At 43.2% G+C, this 21,554-nt stretch overlaps 2 protein-coding genes across 2 annotated transcripts in view; one reads left to right on the top strand and one right to left on the bottom strand.

Moving 5' to 3' along the window:
• Nucleotides 1-1,656: 1,656 nt before the first annotated feature.
• Nucleotides 1,657-2,630, bottom strand: LOC109322537 (UDP-glucuronosyltransferase 1-8-like). The gene has a single exon (XM_019553601.1). It carries the CDS (start codon nt 2,566-2,568, stop codon nt 1,672-1,674), a length of 897 nt encoding a protein of 298 aa, XP_019409146.1. The 5' UTR covers nt 2,569-2,630; the 3' UTR covers nt 1,657-1,671.
• A 4,688-nt stretch (nt 2,631-7,318) lies between these two features.
• Nucleotides 7,319-21,554, top strand: part of USP40 (ubiquitin specific peptidase 40) — a 48,776-nt gene continuing 34,540 nt past the window's right edge. Inside the window, exons 1-10 of the mRNA XM_019553922.1 lie at nt 7,319-7,405; nt 7,588-7,805; nt 10,394-10,461; nt 11,400-11,513; nt 12,500-12,664; nt 13,302-13,448; nt 15,838-15,981; nt 17,594-17,722; nt 18,263-18,364; nt 18,819-18,926. Coding sequence (XP_019409467.1) covers nt 7,607-7,805; nt 10,394-10,461; nt 11,400-11,513; nt 12,500-12,664; nt 13,302-13,448; nt 15,838-15,981; nt 17,594-17,722; nt 18,263-18,364; nt 18,819-18,926 — 1,176 coding nt within the window. The 5' untranslated portion in view covers nt 7,319-7,405; nt 7,588-7,606. The remainder of the gene's footprint in view (nt 7,406-7,587; nt 7,806-10,393; nt 10,462-11,399; nt 11,514-12,499; nt 12,665-13,301; nt 13,449-15,837; nt 15,982-17,593; nt 17,723-18,262; nt 18,365-18,818; nt 18,927-21,554) is intronic.

The raw sequence follows: 21,554 nt of genomic DNA, 5'->3' as shown, positions 1-21,554 counted from the left end.
GCCCCAGAATCACCTACATTATTGTTGCAGTAGAAGGTGATAGAGAGGTATAGGGTATTTAAGTGTTGTTTGTAATAGAATGTGCTCTCTAGTTTGCTGTTGTATTTATATAACAGAGTAAAAAATCCTTTGAATTGGGATTTTAGAGTAAAGCACAATAGTCAGTGATGGAGTGTTGCACAAGAAAACATGGATGTTCTAATCAGACCACGTAAGAGCACATGTAAAAGTGCCCTGAGAGTCAAGTTGAAGTCTTTCTTAAAAATGCTTATTTGTAACTTTTCAAAGGTCCAGATTGGGGTCATTCAACAAAAAAACCCCCAAAATTTCAAAAAACCCAAAATTTCAAAAGATCCATGCTTTTAGATCTAAGAAGATAAAGTGTCAGAAGCATGGGCAACTGGTGCCGTCTTAGTCAGGGGAGGCACTCAGGGGGGGCACATGCCCCCCCTCCCCTGAGACCAGTCCCACTGACCAGGGGATTCCTCTGCCGCTGATCTCGCTGTCTGGAGGGGTGTCCCCCTGTGGCTGATCACACAATGGCTGATTGCTGCGGCCAATCACTGCTGCTGCTGCTTCCAGGAGTAGCTGCAGCCACTTCTGGGAGTGGCTGTAGCAATCAGCTGGCGCTTGCAGGAGGGGCACTGGCGCTCTCAGGTGATGCACCTGCACCCCCGTGTATCCTGTACGCATCGCCACTGGTCAGTAAGGTACGTTCCTTCTTTGCCTGATCGAAATGTGCTGTGTCCCAAAGACAGATTCATAACTACAAGATAAAGGAGATAGGTGGTCTCCTCACAGTGGAGTTATTGCGGCAACTGGCTAAACATGAAGATAAGAATGGACTATCACCCCAACAGTGCTGTTGGGTGCTTTAGAATAGCAATCCACCCTCTAACAATCATGTAAGATAAATGGGGACAGCTGAGAAACCCACTGTCATTCAGGAACCAGTAAAAGGGACACCATAGCAACAAAATATGCATATAGATAGTGATACTTCATTTTTAATACTAAGTAGTGAAAACTCCCAAAAGAGTGCAATTTTAGAAGGTTTTAATAAAAAAAGAAAGTTGAGTACATCTAGTAAGAAGTTAAGATTTTGTGTTCATAAGTCTACTGCATTGCCAGTTTGCTATTTGTCATTTGGCCTGACCCAGCTAGGAGGAACTGGGATTTTAGGAGTGGGTGCTCTTAAAGAATAAAATGCCATTGTGGATCTAGTGAATGGACAACTATTGATAGAAGTGGGGCAGGGGAACATGGACAGAGTGATTGTTCAAATATGGTAACTGTTATTGTTGTGGGGTACAGGTGTGCTCCTATAAAGGCTTCACTGGGTGGTAGCCAATTCACATCATGTAAGATCATGCTTTGCTATTAATCTTGCTTTGTCAGTTAATTAATAAACTTTTTACATCAGGGCTGTAAGTTGGTGTTTGAGCTTGCAGATGGGCAGAGTTTTCTTTCTCCCCAATCTACACAGAGTATTCCCATTGATTGAAATGGCAGTTAGATGCTAGCATCCAGAGAAATATGAATTCCATGTCAGTCTGTGGAAAGATTGTGCCCAAGATGAGTTGAATTAAATAATACTCAAAAAGCACCCAATGACACTAAATGTCATAAACTATTTATACCCATTGAATTTTGACTTAAGGGTTTCATATTTCAATGTTTAATGTGGGGAAAAAGAAAAACAAAACATACCTCAGATAGTGCTTTTCTTCCAGCACAGTTTATGCCTCCAATGAAGACCATGTTGGGCATCACTGGTCTAGGATACTCTAACACAAAGTCAAATCTCAGTAGCAAAATGGATGCAGAATTCAGAAGGTCCAATATTGTCACCTTTCTTTGAAGAATTTCAGTGGCAAAGCTGACAGCTTCTGCGTAGAAACTATCGCAGTAAAAAAGTTCTAAGAAGTCAACCCATACATTTTTTAGTTTCTGAGAAAATGACATGTAGTCTGAGTTCTCTGTAAAAAGTCTTGGAATATAAGACTGGGGATTTGGACACTGAGATGCACGGTAGTGTAAACTACATGGCAATCCTCGCATGAAAAGCACAAACGGGACTGAAAAATAATTAGCAACTATTGTTCCACACACGCTTACGGGATCCGTGAGGAGAATATCAAAATCACTCTGTTTTAGATACTGCATCAGTTCCTTGTTGCTGAACAAACTCTTGCAATGAGAAAAAAACAAGTTGAAAGTGGATACTCCAGTTATATATTTGGATATTATATTCAATGGAAAAGGTTGTGCTATTAAATGACTATCAACAAATTCCTGAAAGGCAGCATCTAGCTCTTCCTTTGTATAAGATACTGGATACATTTGCACAGTATACCCCAATGCTTTTCCCATTTGCCAACTTACTTCTGGCATAACAACTACCACTTGGTGTCCTCTCTGGCTGAGATTTTCCACTAGCTGCTTCATGCTGAGCCAGTGGCTTCCATCCACAGGCACCACCAGCACCTTCCCACCTTCTAAAAATCCAGCCATCATAAAGAGAAACAGTGCAGCATACTGAGAGCGGAGTAGAAGGACAGGTGCCATGTTCCTGCTGTAACTTCAATCCTAAACAAAGATCTGTTTTCAGCTTTTAAAGATGTGCTTTTGAAGCAAGTACAAAAGTCTAACGGGGCTGCCAGATTTCACTATCTTATAGTTAATGGTTTACAATTTTTATTTAAACTGAGATTCTTGAAATGAACATTTTAAAGTTTGCAGGCGTAAGGGCACTCTAATTTCAAGATTTTATCAAATGATTAGAGAAACCTAGCTAACACTGCTTTTTTCTGAGTTAAGTAAACTGAGTTCAGCAGCGTTCAACTAGGAATGAATTTACTCTGTACTCCATTTAGGGAGTGTTTCTCAGCTGTTTAATTACTTTAACCCATCTGCTTTGGTTAAAGCACATTTATTAAAGCAAATGATCGAAGGAATTGTCCTCATGGGCGCCTGGTGACTCCTGCATTTGCAGGGGCACCAGCGGCCAATTGCTGACTGGGAGTGCTTCCCCCCAGTGGCTAATCGCAGCCACCAGCAGAAGTGCCAGTGGCAAACCCCAAAGTGCCGCCGGCCCTTCTCTGAGTGCCCCCACAATCGGCAGATACGAGGCATTGCCTAAGAAGCAGACCACCACAGAGGGTAATAGAGCATCCCATCACCCCTCTTTGTGTCTTAAAAGCCTAATTGAAATTGAGAAAAAAATACATGCATTCCTTAGTTACAACTTAATCACTGAGGACTACCTGTTGAATGGGAATTCTAGTAGGACGTCACCCAGCTTTTTGTACGCTCATGTTTTAGGCATGAGAACCTGGTGCCACACAAGATACCCCCCTCTTGGACTGCCCCCGGGGGCTGCTCAGTATCCTCTTGTCCTTCATTCCTGAACTATCTTGGACCTCTCCTCTTGTGGCTACAGGAGGCATGGCTCTCTTTTGGAAGAGAATGAACAGTTGTTTGGGGTGGCCTATTGTCAGTGCTTCTCTCAGTACTGTTTCAATTGTGCAACTGTATTAGAAGCTCCTGTCTAAACCTTTGCTCCAGCCACAAACTATGATCAACCTTCTTACTGAGTTCCTTAAAACATTCTAACATTTTATTAGTCCTGGTTTTCATAAGATAGAAATTCGATTCCCCCCTCCCCATTAACCTATTGAAGGTATCCTGAATTTCAGATGTCATTCGGTTAGTGAACATAGTTACATTTTGGGACGCTTCTGCCACTATCTGAAGAATATTTTTCTTAGTTGTTCTTTGATTTGTTCTATAATTGCATTGGCATTGAATGTTAACAGCTGCTCTTGATGATCCAGGAACCACACCTGCAGTAGTAGGGGTTGCTGTGTACAAGAGAAAAAGAAAGGTCCCATGAGGTGTTCAGCCACTTTTAAACATTTTAAACAGTCATTTTTTAAAATATTTTAACAGGACATCCTCTGCAAGAATTACCAATGAAAGCCCATAACCACCCAACCATGTTATGAAGGCTGTACCCCAAAAATATTATGACCAGTTTCAAGGCATCCTGACCTGCCTGTACCTGGTACCCCTCCACCTTGAAAAACACATAACATCATCCATCCAGTAGGGAGTAGGTTAAATCTGTTTAAGAGGACCAGTCTCCCCAACCTTGGAGACTAAGGACATGCGCTGCAGTAATTTCAGGCCCCATCTCCTGGCAAGTAGCCAAGTCCCACAATGTGAAGGGTGGTGCACGGGCCCGAGCCTTGGGAGCCAGGGAGCAGCAGAGGCTGCTTGAGTTAACCACCCAGTGTGAGGACGGCTGGCCAGAGCCTGAAGGGCCTGGCCTGTGCTAAGAGAGCCCTCAGTGCTGAGCCAGGGCATGGGGAAATGGTAATGCTGCAGCATGAGGCCCAGGAGCCAGCAACAGTAGTGCAGCAGCTGAGAGGAGCTGAGCCCCCAGTGCTCAGAGCGGGGCACAGGGTGGGGAGGAGCCCAGCAGCACGGGAGAGGCCTGGAGAGGCACTCCAGCAGAGGAGACCCCATCAAGCTGTGCCCTGACCACCGCCACCTGAGGAAGCGTGAGTCATTGGGCCCTTGTGTCCCACAAGGGATAGACATTTGGAGTGGGCAAACCCAGAGAAGGGGCTGGGTGAGAAGCACCCCACCTAGTCAAGACCCTAAGGGGAGGGGCCCCTGGTGCTTTCTGGACACTCCACAAGGGACCCCATTGGAAGGAGGACTATCTCTTGCCATGGGTCAGGGACTATATTAAGGAATAAATGTTATTAAGATTGTTCAGGTTTGCGCCTTATGTTTTGTAATTGAAATGTTGTATTGTGATGTTGTAAATAGTGTTATTTAGGGTTTGACCTTGCTTATTGGTTCATGTTCACTGTGTAAATATATATATATGATATTTAGTTTTATGTTTATGTATATTGTAACTTAATAAATTGTATATAGGTAAGAACTTTGAGCTTGGGCTAACTCTAGAGAGGAAAGAGGGATCTGCTTGAAATTCTGGCATCCCTCTTATAGCACCCCCTCCTGCCTACCCATCCCATTCAATTGAGAATAGGACACACCCTTGGGTGTACCCGGGTTACACTTACATAGGGACACCTAAGCCAGCTCCATGACACCTCCCCCAGGCATTGGTCATGGCTGCCATGATTATTTCTGGTTGTGTTTGAGTGATAGTGTACTTCAAGAAATGTGCGAGAAGCAAGGATATTTGGTGGGGGAGAACAGGGGATATATTTTATTGGACCAAGTGCATGATTGGGAGGGATTTTAGACAAGTTTGCATGAACAAGGGCTCTTCTTCAGGCAGTATTATAACTAAGAGTCGGGAGAGGAGAGCCCTGACACCAACTTAGGGAGGGGGGCACAACTATAACAGCTGCCATGCTGCTGTAGCCAGCTGCCAAAAGCTGTGCTGCCCCATGCACCGCTGCTCCCTTGCTATGCCCTTGCCTATAGGTCTGAGGAAACAGAGGTGGTAACAGATTTAATAATTTCATACATTTTCAGGGTCAGAAGGACCTCAGCAGAGCAAGTCTGACCCCCTGCCCTGGGCAGGAAAGAGCGCTAGGGTCAGATGACTCCAACCAGGTTTGTCCAGTCTCTTCTTAAAGATCTCCAAAGTAGGGAGAGCACCACTTCCCTTGGAAGCCCATTCCAGATTCTAGTAACCCTTGCCATAAAGAAGTTCTTCCTGCTAAATCTAAATCTGCTCTCTGTCAGTTTGTGGCCATTGTTTCTAGTTACTCTAAGGGACACCTTTGTAAATAGAGTAGCTCCTATTCCTTACTGCCCCCTCCTCCTCCCCCGACAAATTTGTAGATGGCCACCAAATCCCCTCTCAGCCTTCTCTTACGGAGGCCGAAGAGATCCATGTCCCTCAACCTCTCCTCATAGGACCTATCCTGCAGGCCCCTATAAGAGTAGCCGTCCTCTGCACCCTCTCAAGGTTATCCACATCCCTCTTGTAGTGTGGCACCCAAAACTGAACAGTACTCCAGTGCCGCATAGATGGGAAGTATCACCTCTCTAGACCTGTTCGTGATGTATCTGCTAATGCGTGATAGACTGCAGTTAGCTCCATTGATCATTTCGTCACATGGTCAACAAACTCATGCTTGTGTTTGAGTCAACCATGACTCCAAGATCCCTTTCTGCTGCTGTGCTACTTAGAAAGTCATCCCCCAATCTGTATGTGTGTTCCTTCTCCCTTGGTGCAGTACTTTGCACTTATCCTTGCTAAACTGCTTTCTTGTTTTGTTTGACCCATTTTTTCCAGCTTGTCCAAATCTGCCTGAATCCACTCCCTGTCCTCCACGTGTGTCTGTCTGCTTTGCCCCATAATTTGGTGTCCTCCGTGAATGTGGCTTTTGTATCCCCAGGAACGTTTCCACTGTCAGCCTAATGCAGAACGGCTCCAAATTCTGTCTGGAAGACTTGAGCTCAGCCTCAGAGGTGTAGCAGAAGTGTTTTGCGCCCTATCACTTAGGCCTTTCCACCAGCCCGCATTGTGAAGCCTTCCCTGTGTTCACACTGTGCACAACACCCCTACAGCCAGTCACGACACCTCTCCCCTTGTCACGCTCCAGTTGCCCCTAAACACGACACAACCCAAACTAATTGCACCTGGCAACACAGCTTAGGGGATGGGGTGTCTGCTTGCTCAATGCCAGGGCCCTCCCCACCCAGTGGGGGTTGCTTTTTACACTGCTTGGCCCTGCCCCAGACTGCTGTCCTACAGGGACACGCCCCTCTCAGCCACATCTGTTTGCAGCAGCAGGGGGAACACATCCTGGGACCACTGAGACCATGCGCAGCTGTGGGCTCGCACAGGCTAGGAGGGCACTGACGCCTCACCACCCCTGTCACAGGCTCAGTCGCCCCCTGCTGCACCGGGGCGACCTGCTGACGTCAGCCCCATCACAAGGCTCACTCACCAGCGCGGCTCCCAGCGTCATTCAACTTATTGGTTCCCTCCCCGGGGGCGGGGTTAAGCCTGTCAGACCGCTCTGCCTATTGGTTCAGTGAGCACTCTCAAGGAGCCGCCCAGCCAATCACAACTCCCACAACGGGGAAGGTGGGGCGCTAGGGCCTGCCAGCAGACTACAGCTCCCAGAAAGCCCTGCAGCGGCGCCCTCCCAGCAGGCTTTTCTCCCAGTCCGTGCCCTCCGTAAGATAAAAAACAGGACATGTGGTGTTGTCTCCTGTCCTCCTGGGCCAGAGGCATTGTGGGAGTGGTAGTCCGAGCGCGCAGGGGGCAGCTGCGAGCCCGGAGGACGAGGACTACCGCTCCCAGCGCGCCCCGCGGCCCCGTTCCGTCACAACAAACATGGCGGCGGCGGCTGTGGAGGGCTGGAGTCGGGGCAAAGTTGGCGTCGGGTCCCGGCCGTGAGGGGTGAGCGTGGGCGGGGCCAGGACCGCATCTCCCCACGGCTGCCCCGCGCGGCCTAGGAGGCGGGAGCGGGCCCGGGCCCGGGCCCGTCCTCCCGGCGGGGACAAGCTGCTTGGGGACGGGGCGGCCCTGGCGACTGGAACCCGTTTCTCACGGACGCCCGTTTCTCTTGATCTGACTCGCAGGGACGGTGGCGGCGTCGCGATGTTCGGGGACCTGTTCGAGGAGGAGCCGTCCCTTGCGCCCGGCCTCCCTTGTGGCTCCGGGAAGAAGGCCAAGCCCCGGGACGCGGAGCCGCCGGCCCCGAGGGAGGTCACCCATTTAAGTGGGATTAAGAACCAGGGCGGGACCTGCTACCTCAACTCCCTGCTGCAGACTCTGCTTTTCACGCCAGAGTTCAGAGGTACCGGGGTTGGGCTCCTCTTTGGTATAGAGTTGCAGAAAACTAGGGTTGGAAAGGACCTTGGGAGGTCACATCTAGGGCACCCTGCTGCTGCGAACAGGGCTATTCCATGCCATAAAATTAAAAAGAATACAAAATACTGACCAACAACTTTCAATGAATAAAATGATGTGAGCGAATGACTGACTTCCCTCCAAATAGAACCATAGAAAATGAGGGTTGGAAGGGATCTCAGGAGGTCATCAAGTCCAACCCCCTGCTCAAAGCAGTACCATCCCCCACTAGATCATCCCAGGCAAGGCTTTGTCTAGCTGGGTCTTAAAAACCTCCAAGGATGGTGAATCCACCACTGCTTTGGGTAGCCTGTTGTAGTGCTTCACCACCCTCCTCATGAGTTTTTCCTAATATCCAGTCTACACTTCCCTTGCTGCAACTGAAGACCGTTGCTCCTTGTTGTGTCGTCTGCCACAAGGTCAGCAAGGTACGGTCACTTCTTAAAGGAACTGTAAGTTGCTGGTTCTTACTGGCAACTCTGGAAATTCAGTACTGATGACCATTACCAATTTCTTTTAAAAGGCTGTTAGTGGGGGGAAACCTGTTTCAAAAGCAGTAAAATGTTATGCAGTGTGCAGTTAAAATGTGGCAGAAAATGAAAAATTGGAAGGAAATTATCTTTGCTTTTGCCAAAAGATAGAGCAGCGCAGTCTCCTATCCTAACTTCACCTTGCACAGACGCAAATGTTTGGATGCTTTAGGCCCTTGTGACATGTGACATACGTTACACAACTAACTGATAAGTCAAGCAATAGATTTAGACTGGCTGCACATACAAAGTAATTGCAACGTGGTAAAAATGTCTATCCAGCTATAAAAAGAGCCAACCAGCTATCAAGTCAGTGCTTGAAAATATGTAACAACTGTATAATTGGTTTCTGTCTAGCTTTAATTTCAAGGTGTAGCAGGGCCCTTACTTAAATAATGTATTTTCCTTGTCCATTTTCTCTCATTCACTTTTCACATCACTCCTGGAGTTCATGTAGAAATTCTTCAAGATGCTTTTAGTATGTAGCATGAAGTATAGGAGTGAAAGTAAAAAGGGTATAAAAGCAGTGATTCTCAGCCAGGGTGCTGCAGCACCCTGGGACATCTTGAGGCCTTTTCAAGGATTCCACAATGTTAGCACTGTTAGTTGTGCAAACATGGGAATTTGTTTCCACCCAGAAATTTCAGACAGGAATCCTTACCATTAAAAGCACTCTGAGCTGTTAGTCTTTCTGAGTTCTTTGCAAAGAAATAATTACCATAGCCATTCAATTAGAAGATGAGGTTTTCTCCCCATTTAACTTGAGCAGGGGAGGGATGGACACACGATGCGGAGAGGGCAGTCCCTTGTCTTACATTCGAGTATAAGGCGGTGGAGAAGGACAGGCAGCTGTCATGGGTCTAGCCCCAGCTCAGGGTTGCAACCAGGGCAGGAGCTGCAGCTGTCTTGTGTCCCATGCACACCCCATACTTTTCTCTCCACAGGCCCCAGTCTCCCCCGCTACACTGCTTCTGCCTTTCTGCTGCACTTCTTCTTACCTATGCTTCGTGCCAGCAGGCTCTGTCCTTGCTGCAGCCTGAAGGATGAAGCACAGAGCACATGCTCCAACCCAGTGCTGTAGCAGCAATACCAACTCTACACCGGCCTGGAGCCATGCTCTGTTCCCTAGGCTGCAACAGGGACCAAGCCTGCTGGCTCGGAGCAAAGGTAAGCCGGGGTGGAGGGTGGGTAGAGGAGCAGGTGGCAAGCAAGTCAGGGAAGAGACTTTGAGGGGGGTGGGAAGGAGACCAGAAGAAGAGGGGATAGAGATCTAAGGCTGCAGAAGCAGCATGTAATAGAGAAGTGGGAGAGCAGGGGAAGGAGGATTGGGGCAGTCTGAGGTTGCTGGGTGGTAGGCACAATGTGGGGAACAGGTGGTTGGGAGTAAGCTGCCTGCCTGTCACTGCCTGCCCCACCAACTTCACACTGCCTACCCCCTTCCACCTACACACCTACTGCCTGTTCCCCACTGTTCCCTTCACTGCCTGCCCTACCATGTGCCCCACTATTTCCTATCCCCCATTGTCTCTTTCTCTACTGCATGCTCCCTTATTGCTCCCCTCATCACCTCTCCCCCCTACACTGCCTGCAGTAGTGGGGGGGACCAATTTAAAATGATTCTCAAATAATTAGATTCTGTACATAGAAAATTATAAGAAATTTTAAAATGTCCAGTGTGTAGAATCTAATTATGGGGGGGTTGTCTTACATTCAAGATCATCTGGTATCTGGCTAAATACGGTACTCATTTTTCTGTAATCAAAAAATGAGTAAATCTAAAAGCTGGCATTTTCCAAATGGGGCCATTGGGTCTAAAAAGGCTGAGAACTACTGGTACAAAATACGTATAAATGCCATTTCAGGAATAAACTTCTTAACGTACTTAATTTTCTGGCGACTTGTTTGCTGAGCAGAACAGCATGTTAGCATTTCATACAAATAGACAAATATATGATATAAGCATATGTAAAACTTCTTTTTAAGTCATTTTCCTTTTCAATTACAGAGGCACTGTTTTCTCTAGGCCCTGAAGAACTTGGTTCTCTGGAAGATAACAATAAACCAGATGCAAAGGTGTTCAAATCTTTTAATTATTGTTTGCTGGAGTTTGATTCAAGGGGAAATGATATTTCAGATGCTAGTGGAAAATATGATTTCTGTAAAAAGTCAAGTGTTTCGTTAGCCAATATCCTGTTTTATGCTCTGATCTAAACCCTTGCAACAATACCTTTTGCAATAAATTTGGGGATTTGATTCCAATCTTTGTGACTCAGTTGGCAAAAATTCTTTTGTCGTGAGTACAGGTAAAAACAGGCCCAAACTGTTTTACTGTACTCTTCCAGATTTCCTGTATTACTGTCTATTTGAGGCTTTGACACATGACTTCTGGATAGTGACTAGAATATTCCATTGATTGCAATGTGTTTCTTTAAGTTCTCGTTCCACATACAAGAAGTCACAGGATTGAAGTCTGATATGTATTTTGAAAATGCTTACTAGTATTGGGAAAGAGATTTTGCTATAATTTGTTTTCCCCTCAGAATGCTACAAGTAGCCTGCTTATCAACTGAACTCTCTTTGTAAATCGGAACAAAAACAATAGTGTTTTTTAGAGTGTCGGCATAAAAAGCATTTTCTGTAGCACAGGTTACTAATAATAATTCTTTGTTTTAATTTTTATGGTTGTTTTGTATTGGAAAACAATGAAACTTAAAAAGTATAACAGAAAGCTACTGCTTATAACATAGATTTAATTTAAGCTTATCATTTTGCTCTTCTGTGTAGATGAGTTTTACCGATGTTTTTCAGAGATGCTTGACTGAACAAGATTAAACATTGTAAGCTACAAGAGAGAGATTTATTTGTGTTTTATAGAATTATGAGTTCTGTGCTAAATCCTAATTAATTTTATATTAAGTGTGATTTTTTTTTTTTTGTTTGGTTGGTTGGTTGGTTGGTTTTTTGTTTGTTTGTTTTAATTCCTCCCCTCGCTCTCCCTATTTTGCATTTAGGTTCGGATAATTCCATTACAGTTACAACGGTTGTTTGCTCAGCTTTTGCTCTTAGATCAGCAGGCTGCATCTACAACAGACCTCACTGACAGCTTTGGATGGAACAGCAATGAGGTACAGAACACTAGTTTGCAGTACCTTGTACAAGATTTTTTGATAGGAGTGGACTGAGTCTATTCCTTCTCCATGAATTCACGCTAACATGACTGACTACCTGTGTGCTTCCTTTTATAAAGCTTTCTTTCTGTTCTTTCTTTGAGTGGCTAGATATGTAATCCCAGAAGACTTAGATAAAGGCATTGTGGTAGGATTTAAGGGGGAGAAATTTGGAGAAGACACAAAACTAGAGCCAGTTTTATTTAATCTTTGATTTATTATAACAATAAATGCAGGGCGCGTCTACATGTCCATTAATGCACCATAATTATGGCACATTAACTTTAGTACCTGTAATGACAGGTACTAAGTGTGCTGTAATCATTGCTACTATGCATTAGCAATGCCGTGATGTTAATGCACAGTAGTTTTATTGTACTGTGTATTAGCATGGGTTTTGCCCGCCGCGCAGATGCACAGTAGAATTAGTCTTCTGCATGTTATGCATCTCATGTAGACACTCCCACATTGTTTTATGCATGAAACAGCAGTAAGCATGGCAGCTGTTACAGAAATAAAAAGGTCCTACCAACACATCTGGAGAGAGGGTTCTGACGAGTTTACTTAGCTCAGTTGTTAACATGTTTTTTATCTCCCTGTCAACCTTATAAACTCATTATTCTGTTCAGTGTAACAGTACACACATATCTCGCTTAAAGTGATGGAAGCCACTTGCTTTCCTCCTTTTAACAGTTTTTTCTTAGCCATAAATCCAGTCCAGTGAAGTTTAGTCTAGTCTTAGGAAAGGCTCTAAAGCATCTTTTTTTTTTTTTCTTCCATCATTCTTTTATCAGCACTACTGGCTACCTGACACATACCCCAAATCAAATCGAATATCTCTGTATGTTGTGCGTGTTTTAAATTCTAGAGTTGAGTACGACATGTATAATAATAAAATTAGAATGCGCTGTTTTTTGTTTTGTTTTTGTCCTCTCTTTTTGCAGGAAGTGAGGCAACATGATGTGCAGGAGTTAAATCGGATTCTGTTCAGTGCTTTGGAAACTTCCCTTGTGGGTACTTCTGGCCATGACCTTATTAATCGCCTGTACCATGGAACTCTTGTTAACCAGATTGTTTGTAAAGAATGCAAGAACATTAGTGAGAGACAGGTAAATTCCTAGGCATGTTCCAGAATAGCATCTGTATTTAGTAGCATACTTTATTTGGTGACTTTTAGTAGGTTAGTTTACTGAAGATCTTAGGTTTTCTAGGACTGCAGAATTTAAGAAATATGAAAAATGAGGAAAAATCATGACATCCATTCACATTGCATCCTAACTGGCATTTTCTAATTGGCCTGCAGGGTGGGTATGAGTCATGGCAGGGAGAGGGGGTAGAACTCACTGAGAGGCAATAGAAGCTGCCATATTGCTACAGTATCACCTACCGTAGATAAGTTTAGCAGAGAAATAAGTAATTATGTTGCAGCGGTAAAATTATCTTTGTTTACTCGCAGATTATTAAATATTTTACATTTTATTTATTCTAACTATTCTGATTGTGTACTGCTTTTTTAATAACCAGGATTTCCTTTTAAGAATCGGTTCCTATTTCATAAGATTATACTTAATCCTACTCCTTTATCCTGTCACTTTTTTCTTTAAGTATTAAGGTTTCTGTAATCCAGGTTCATGATTTACTTTTGTATCTGTTATACCTTTTATATAAAGGTGTCGTAGTATTCTGTGATATTAAATTTGTGCTTATTTCCAAAACTTATTTACTTAACTTTCTGCTATTATGTAGGAAGATTTCTTAGACCTAACAGTGGCTGTAAAGAATGTATCTGGCTTGGAGGAGGCCCTGTGGAACATGTATGTGGAAGAGGAATATTTTGAAAATGATAATCTATATCGATGTGGAGCATGCAATAAACTGGTTGAAGCATCAAAGGTAATTTGTTACATAGTTCATAGTGTTCAGTTTTACAGCTATTGAAGAAGGGATTAGAATAGAACAACAGAATATGGATTGCTACTGATACTTTAAAATACCATTTGGAGAAACTGAGTGATCCAGCAATCAGTGTTGACGCTTGGACCAACATTCATGAAGGCCCTCTAAGTATGGTGTTGTTGAGCACTAGATCCAAAAGTGAAATTTCCAAATGAAAAATGGACATGTAATTGCTCTGTACTTCACATGGTTAGAATTGGGTATTGGGACAGGAGTCATAGGTCTTGGCATACCAAGCAGGGGACACCTAAAACTCAGCCAATGTGAGACACTAAGGAGAAGGATATGTCTGAAATCATAGTGCTGTGTCAAATTTTTGCATCTAATTGCAACACTGAGGTAGGTACCTTTTTATGAGACCAGGATTCAAAGCCTGAAACCCCTGTCCAAATTTAGATGCCTGGATTCATCCCTTCATTTACATACCATAAACTGACTCTCTTTGTTTTCTTTTTCAAATGTGGCTGGTAATAGTAATGATATTTTATGTAATAGCTTAATGAGGCACTTGTACATGTGATGAGGGTTTAGTCCCCTAAATTGAAACAGTGGGTTTTTAATTGCGACTATTAAAAACCTACCATTTCGATATAGGGGATTCCATCACTGTTATGGTGAGGGTCCCAATCCTCTCCCCTCCTCCCCACACCCCGTGGAGTCTGCCCACATCTCCCACAGCAGGGTGAGGTGTAAACTGTCAGTGGGCTGAGTGGCCCCTGAACTGCAGGGGCGGCAGTCCTTCCTTCTGCCAGGCAGCACCCGCCGAATCCAACTCTTAACCAAGCCTGTGTGCTGGAAGCCTGCTGGGTGCTGCTCCCTGGGCTGGCTCAGGGAAGACTTGGATCCAGCAGATGCTGCCTCCTGGCTAGGGCAGCACCAGTGCAGCTTGCACCCCACTTGGGGGGCACAGTAACCACGGAGGTAAGGATCAGGCTCCCCTGCAGCTCAGTGGCTACACAGCCTGGCAGCAGCTCATGCAGGCAGGCTCCGCTTTGGAAGGGTGGGGAGCAGTGAGGGGCCTGATCCTCCCCCCCCGTGGAGCCTGCCCGCCTTTGTCACAGCTGGAGGGCAAGCTTCCAGCAGGCCCTGAGCTGCAGGAGTGTCCCAGTTCTTTCCTCTGTGGCAGCAGTGCTTCCTGGGGCCGCCTGGGTGGGCAGCTAGTGGGTGCGTGCTGCCCCAGCTCAGAGGCAGCACCCACCCTGATCCAACTGTTCCCTAACCGCAAGCTGGGGTAGCACCTACCCACTAGCCGCCCACCTGGACAACCCCAGGGGGTGCCACTGCCACAGAAGAAAGGGCCAGGGACCACTTGTCCCACCACCAACAGCTCGCCCCTTGGCCGTGGGTGACATAAGCAGGCTCTGTGAGAGGGAAAAGTAAAAAGGATTGGGCCCCTCGCTATTTTTGCCTTCAGCTTGCCTCTCCTGTGGCTGTGGAGGTGAGGGGGTCAACGAGTTGTCAAAAGGCTGCAATGTTACAAATAGCTATGTTGGAAACAACTGCATGTGTATGTAACAAACTCATTTAAATCATAAAAACAAAACCCCACACGTATACAGCATGACATAATTAAACCGCAAAAGTGGCCAATTTTCTTCATGTGTACAAGCATCCATGGGTAAGGTGCTTGCCCTTTAAATGGTCTTCTAAATGATCCTTTACATGCTCTTTAAGTTTTTGCAAGTCAGAGGAGATTCAGAACTACATGCCTCACCACAACCTATTTAGACTCAGGGCATCCCTTGGAAAATTCCAGTTTGTTTGTTTGTTTTTACACTACTGAAAAATAGTAAAGTGAAAACGAAAGAGTAATTTTTTTAATGAAAAGAACTCAAAGCCCACGACATGTCAGAATGTTTGTAACCCTACAGATTCCTATTTGAAATGTCTGGGTTTATTTTGTGAATGATGGTGGCATACGTACTGGTGCTTATATTGTGTGGTTTCCTCTGGCACCCTTGAAAAGATTTCAAGGCAACCCAGGGTGCCAAAGTACCCTGGTTGAGAATCACTGACTTAGGTGCACCCTAATCACTGTGGTGGAGGCAAGACTTTCTCCATTACTCCTTCTAAGTTGAGCCGCTATGCTGGAAGGGATATGTGATTCATAGAGCCAGAGAAAGTGAGTAAGAGAGAAGCTGAATATATGTGTAAGTACAGTGATGAACTCCCAAGTGGAGAAGTCCCTTTCTAGTTCATGTGATGGGTAATTGGTTTCCAAGTATGATTGGAGCGGGGGTCTTACCTTTACAGTCTCAGCCTGTTACTTAGAAATGCTGTTTCTCTAGTAAATTCCTGATAAAATTCTCTTTATTGATTTTGTTAGTCTGCCAAACTACGCAAGTTGCCTCCATTTCTCACTATCTCCCTCCTGAGGTTTAACTTTGATTTTGAGAAGTGTGAACGATACAAGGAAACGAGCTGCTATACATTCCCTTTCCGGATAAACCTCAGGCCTTTTTGTGAGCAGGTTTGCACACTTTCATATTCTTAATGTTCTGTTTGCTCTTCTCTGACTGTATAATCTCCTCCAAAATAACCCCTATTCTATTTTTTCTTTTTACCTTTGAGCAAGTTATAAGCCCTGATGCTTAAGAAACTGGGGTTTCTCTGCTCTCCACAATCTACTTGTCCTCTATAAGAGTTCTTTTTTAAAATTGTGATTGAAAGTGGTTTGTAACCCTCTCTTACTTAGAAGAGCTTTTAATTGGAAAAATGGTAAAATCAGTCAATTGCATTTTATATATATATATGGGCTTAGTCTATGTGTGTGTCTCTGTCCATAATGCTCTTTGTCAACTGCCAGCACCGCTGAGAGGGTGGTGATTGGCTGGGTGGGCTTGTGTGGGCACAGGACGGGGGGAGGCGAATGGGAAAGGTCATGGCAGTGTGCCTCCTTCCCCCCCCTCCCCCCGCCCACTGCTCAGCCCTGATGCCCTCCCATGCCCAGCAGACACATGCACCCCACAACTTTTGTTACAACACCAACAGCCAGGAGGGAGGGGAGGCACGGAGGCTGGAGGAAGCCCTGCTACTTTGTGGGGGAGGGAGGCGGTGGAAGGGAGCCCCTGCACTGGAGGCTGGAGGACAAGGCGGTGGCAGTAGAGGGAGTGTTTACATGGCCACCCCACTTAGCCCTCAACTCACCCTTCAGGGCTGGCCATGTAAACACTCCTTTGAAATCCATCATTCTTGGTGGGCAGCTAACTAGTAAAACATACATTATTTCTAACAAGGATCAGATTATGTAAAAGGTAAAATGTTCACATGGTTAGTTCTGGTGTTGGTATTATCTACCAGCATAATACAGACATTCAGTATGACGCTGATCCCTTCCAATTTTACATTCATATGTGTTTGAAATCAACATATTTGAATAGTCATTGGAATATGGTTTCTAAGAAACTCCTTGGATCTTTACATAATGTCTTTAATAATCACTTTTGGCCCTTAATCTGTTGGGGGTGGGGGGATGGTTTAAATATATTCCTCATACACAAACATACTTTGAATCAAGCCTGTTTTCTTTATTTTAGAACATTACATAACCTCAGATGTTGGTATTTGAGAAAACACTTTTTTGATAAACTTTAAGTTGGCTTTTATATAATTACTTATTTTTTTTACAAAACGGCCTACTTTATAGAGTTTTGTTTAAATCCAGATAAAATTGTTAGGTATTAAAAGACCTTTTTGTAATTTAAATGAGTCAGAAAAAGTAGTCTTAAAATTTCAAAAGGAGCTACTCTAAATGTGTTACAGCTCCTGGGCTATTTACTTGTAAGTTTCTAGAAAATGTCATGCATTTTTAGGACTAATGTGTAAATCTGTAGAGTAAGCACTATTTTTTGTTTCCAAGCATAAGGATTTCAATGCCATAATCAACTACCTCGTTATTTCTGAGTCTTCAAATGGTTATGGTATTTACCTCATTGCTAAATGCATTTTTGGTTTTATTCAACATTTAATTGTCCTACTAAAATATACAAAACTTTGTTCATGGTATAAAATTCTTCCAGTTTTGCCATTGTGTTGGTTATATTAATTTCCATTTATTGTGGTTTTTTGGTTTTTTTTTTAAGACTGATTTGGATGATTTGGAGTACATGTTCGACCTCTTTTCTGTTATTATACATAAAGGTGGTTGCTATGGCGGACATTATCATGTTTATATCAAAGATGTTGATGAATTAGGAAACTGGCAATTGCAAGTAAGTTTTTAAAAGACATTTTTTGTCTGGTTTATTTTTGCTGCGTTGCACTTCTGAATTTCATGAAATTCAGTAATTGTTTTACTGCTGGAGGCTGATGTACACTTATTTATCATTAAAAATAACGTCCTTTTTAATGGCATTTAGGATGTGTTCACCTGATATGAAGAGGTCAGTCTGCATGGATAGTTTAATATCATACCATGATTTAATATCAGTCTATGATTTCTTTAATAATATTTTTTAATACCTCATCTTGATATATAACTAATGACTGCAGCCTGGAAACTGTATAAAATTTTAGTGTGTGTGGCCAGATGTGACCTCTACAGTCTTGTCATTGCCAAAAATGTTGTAATTTTTTTTTTTCTACAAAAAAATTACACAGCTTGGCATAATAAGTATCCATTAATTGTAAAAGGAAAGAACCTATGCTAGAAATCTTACCTGTAAGATGCTAGTCTTGTTGGAAATAATTTAATTTACAGTCTTTGTATCCATGCTGTGTAGTAAGGAGCTTATCACTGGTCTCCTTTTTAGGAGGAGGGAAACAAACTAACTAAGGATAAGATTGTGAAAGATAACGAAAGTGGCAAAGAAAATGAGAATCCTCTGACAGACCTGAAAGAGATCTTATCACAGGTATGGTATGTAAACTGTTCTTTGTTTCCCATTTTAGCAATGGTCTTGGAAGAGGGGTTTGATGTACACAGGGGGTAGATTTGTTAAAAGAATGCAGAACAAATCCGGGTTCTCCCGTATTTCCTAGACCATTGGGCCTACAATAGCATTATAAAGCTTTCTTGGAAATTCATCAAGGGACATAAAGGAAAGTGTATGTTAAGGTGGCTTTAATATAAAAAGTAGGCATCCAGGGGACATCTGAATATTTGTTTACCTATTTAATTAGCTTAACTAAACTCAAAACATGGTATTGCAAAAGTTTTTTGTTTTTTTGGGGTTTTTTTTTAAATTTAAATCACCCTTTTGTTGCCTGTTTATGGAATTTCTGTTTGTTGTATGTTTCTTTGTGGTCTTGACACTTCTTTTTGTGCTCCCCTTCACTATCTTAGTTTTTTTACTTCTGTTTCTTTAGGAAGAATCTAAACAAATTCCTGTGGATCAGTTAGGGCAGAAATTTTTAGAGAGAAAAGGAATATCCTGGAACAAGAAATACCGGAAACCATTTGGACCATTACGAAAGGTAATGAATTGTATGGCAAAACTCTAATTAAAGCCTATTGCAAATCAGAAAAAGAAAAATGCCAAGTTATGTTCATGGAAGGTCAGATGTTAGACTGATAGCAGAAACACTGACTCTCCTTTAAACTGAATCTGTGATTCAGGTCAATATGTGAATATTGATGTGAATATGCATATGCAGGTGGATATATAGCTTTTAATGTTGGTTTACAAATACAGTATGCTTGAGGCCAATCTAGTAATTCAGTACTTATAGCTGAAATGGGATTTTTGTTCCAATTTCCATTTTCTATAAGTCAGAAATGAGTTCAGAAAATTTTCATTTAAATTATAGTAGTATGCTATGGCAGTTTTAAGTATGGAATCGTTTTCTACAATGCAAAGAAAACCCATTCTGCTTTGTATGGATTCTGAACATACGTACGAACAACCTCTTCAAGAATGTGCTTTTATTGGAGATCCAAAATGAAGCTTGCCTGAAATTTGGATTTGTTGTATAATGTGTTTAGTGTGTAAGAACTCTCTAGAACGGTGATTGTCTTCAAATAGAGTATCAACACAAAATGGGCTAATTGGGGCCTGTGGATACTTTTGAAATAAAAGCACAAACTGGTGCCAAAAGTTCACTAATCCTGTGGGCCAGTGACTTAATTTTAAGTTCATCGTTTCTGGTGAATATAGTAGACAGATAGCAAGTGGTGACTTTCAGTCATGGCAAATAATAATCTCTTTTAAAATCTGTATTGTTCTTGTTAATCTTGTGTCCCCACTCCTGCCCCTACCTGTCCTTTTACTCCCCCCCCCCACCTCTTTCGTCTTTTAATATGCTAGTCCTATAAAGGTTGTTTGTCATGACAGTGTCATGTACCTCTCTCTCACGTCAATCTTTTTGTCTGGTAAGGACAAGAGAAAAGGAGTTTCTCTTAAATGGTGGAATAAACCTGTTAGTTCAACAGAAGTCCTGCATCAAGAGTTTATTCTTAATATGTGATAAGAAATGTATAAAAGAAGTAATGAACAAATATTTTCCTCCTTTATCCCCATCTCATGTTTAGGCAACAGTTTAGTTCTGTGACCTTAAGTATGCAACTCTCCCATTTAGAGGTATTTGCTAGTTCTGCTTCCCACACAGCTTCTGGTGTGATTTCAGGGAGTAGAAAATCTTGGGCTGTTAGTTCCCAGTCTTAATTTATTTTTCTCTACCCTGTAATGTGCCTGAGGTTTTTTAGTAATTCTTAGTGTACATACATCTGCCACAGCATACTCAGATTTAAAAATCCTCAGAAGTAGAAAAAAATACCAGGAATGAAGTTCATTTAAAAACCACAGTGTACCTAATATAGCGGTTCTTTACTTTTTCAGGATCAGGGCCCCCCTTCAAGGTTCTTTTTGAATGTGGCAGTATTCCTGGTTGAAAATCGCTGTTGGTACTGCCTCAGCTTAACTCAGTGCTTCTCAACCAAGTTCTGCTGCTTCCAGTACAAGTACCCCACATGCCTGCTGCACAGCCATCCCAGAAAGGGCTGTAGCATATGTGCACAGTACTCCTGCCTTTTGGCTTGCTGATAAGCCTGAAACAGGCAGGAGTAGTTTTGTGCAGTGTAGCTGCTCTTGGTCCAGCTTCCTGCTCTGTGCTCTTCTCAGAAAGAGGCATGCAGGTATAACTGTCCTTTGTACCTCTCTGTCTGGGACAAGTATAGGGGGTGGCTGGATTGGGAAGAGCTACAGTACCAGCCAGTTCCTGCTTGCTTTGCGCTAATGAGAGCCCTAAGGCAGCAAGAGTGCATGCCATAGCTACACCACCTGCCTCAAAGCACCTCTAAAGGGCCTCGTACAGCACCCTGGTTGAGAACCACTAATACTATAATAGGTCAGAGCCTATTCTTTGTTTGCGTAGGTGAGGAAGATTCCCTAGGTTTCTTCTGCGAGAAAAGGTAAGACACCCAGAAGTTACTAGATGTAATTTTAGGCTAATAAGGTTTAAAATTCCTGACTTGGGTTGGATTTTATTGTTAATGCTGTCTTTTTGGTCTGTGGTTTTGCTTGCAATCTGCTAGTCATTTTAGTCATACAAAAAGGGGAGTCTTGTACTAAGGACAAGCAGTTGTGGAGGGAGAATAACAAAAGGATGATTGAACAGGCAGAAGGAGAGGTATTTTCAATACTTAAAATTGGAGCAGATAGAGACTTTGCTTGTGAATTGGGAGAGAGCAAACCGTACAATATGGTTAGCTTTCCCTGGCATTTTTAATGCTGTTAGCATGTTTCATTATTATAATTCTTCCTTCCTTTTATCTTTTTTCTTTTCAGTATTTGCAGAGTCATTCTCAGGTATTTCTGTTCAGTCCTGATGGAAATAAGATTAGTCTAAAAGAGAACTACCACAAGCTCCAGTTTGGGTCTGATTCTCAAGGACAAGATTTGCAGAGCTCTTACCAGAACAACAATGTCCAGTGGACTTCAGAAAAACTGTCAACAAAATTAAAGGATGATGCTTCTGGTTCTCACTGGTTTGATTTGAATGATGCGAAAGTCCGGCCAATTAAGGAGAAAGATATAGAGAAACAATTTCAGGGTAAAGAAAGTGCCTACATGCTGTTTTATCGAAAATCCCGATTGAAAAGACCAT

Source organism: Crocodylus porosus, unplaced genomic scaffold (assembly GCF_001723895.1).
Source record: "Crocodylus porosus isolate Cpor-Errol unplaced genomic scaffold, CroPor_comp1, whole genome shotgun sequence".
Taxonomy (NCBI): domain Eukaryota; kingdom Metazoa; phylum Chordata; order Crocodylia; family Crocodylidae; genus Crocodylus; species Crocodylus porosus.
The sequence above is the reverse complement of the archived record's forward strand: the minus strand, read 5'-3'. Positions and strand labels throughout refer to the sequence as shown.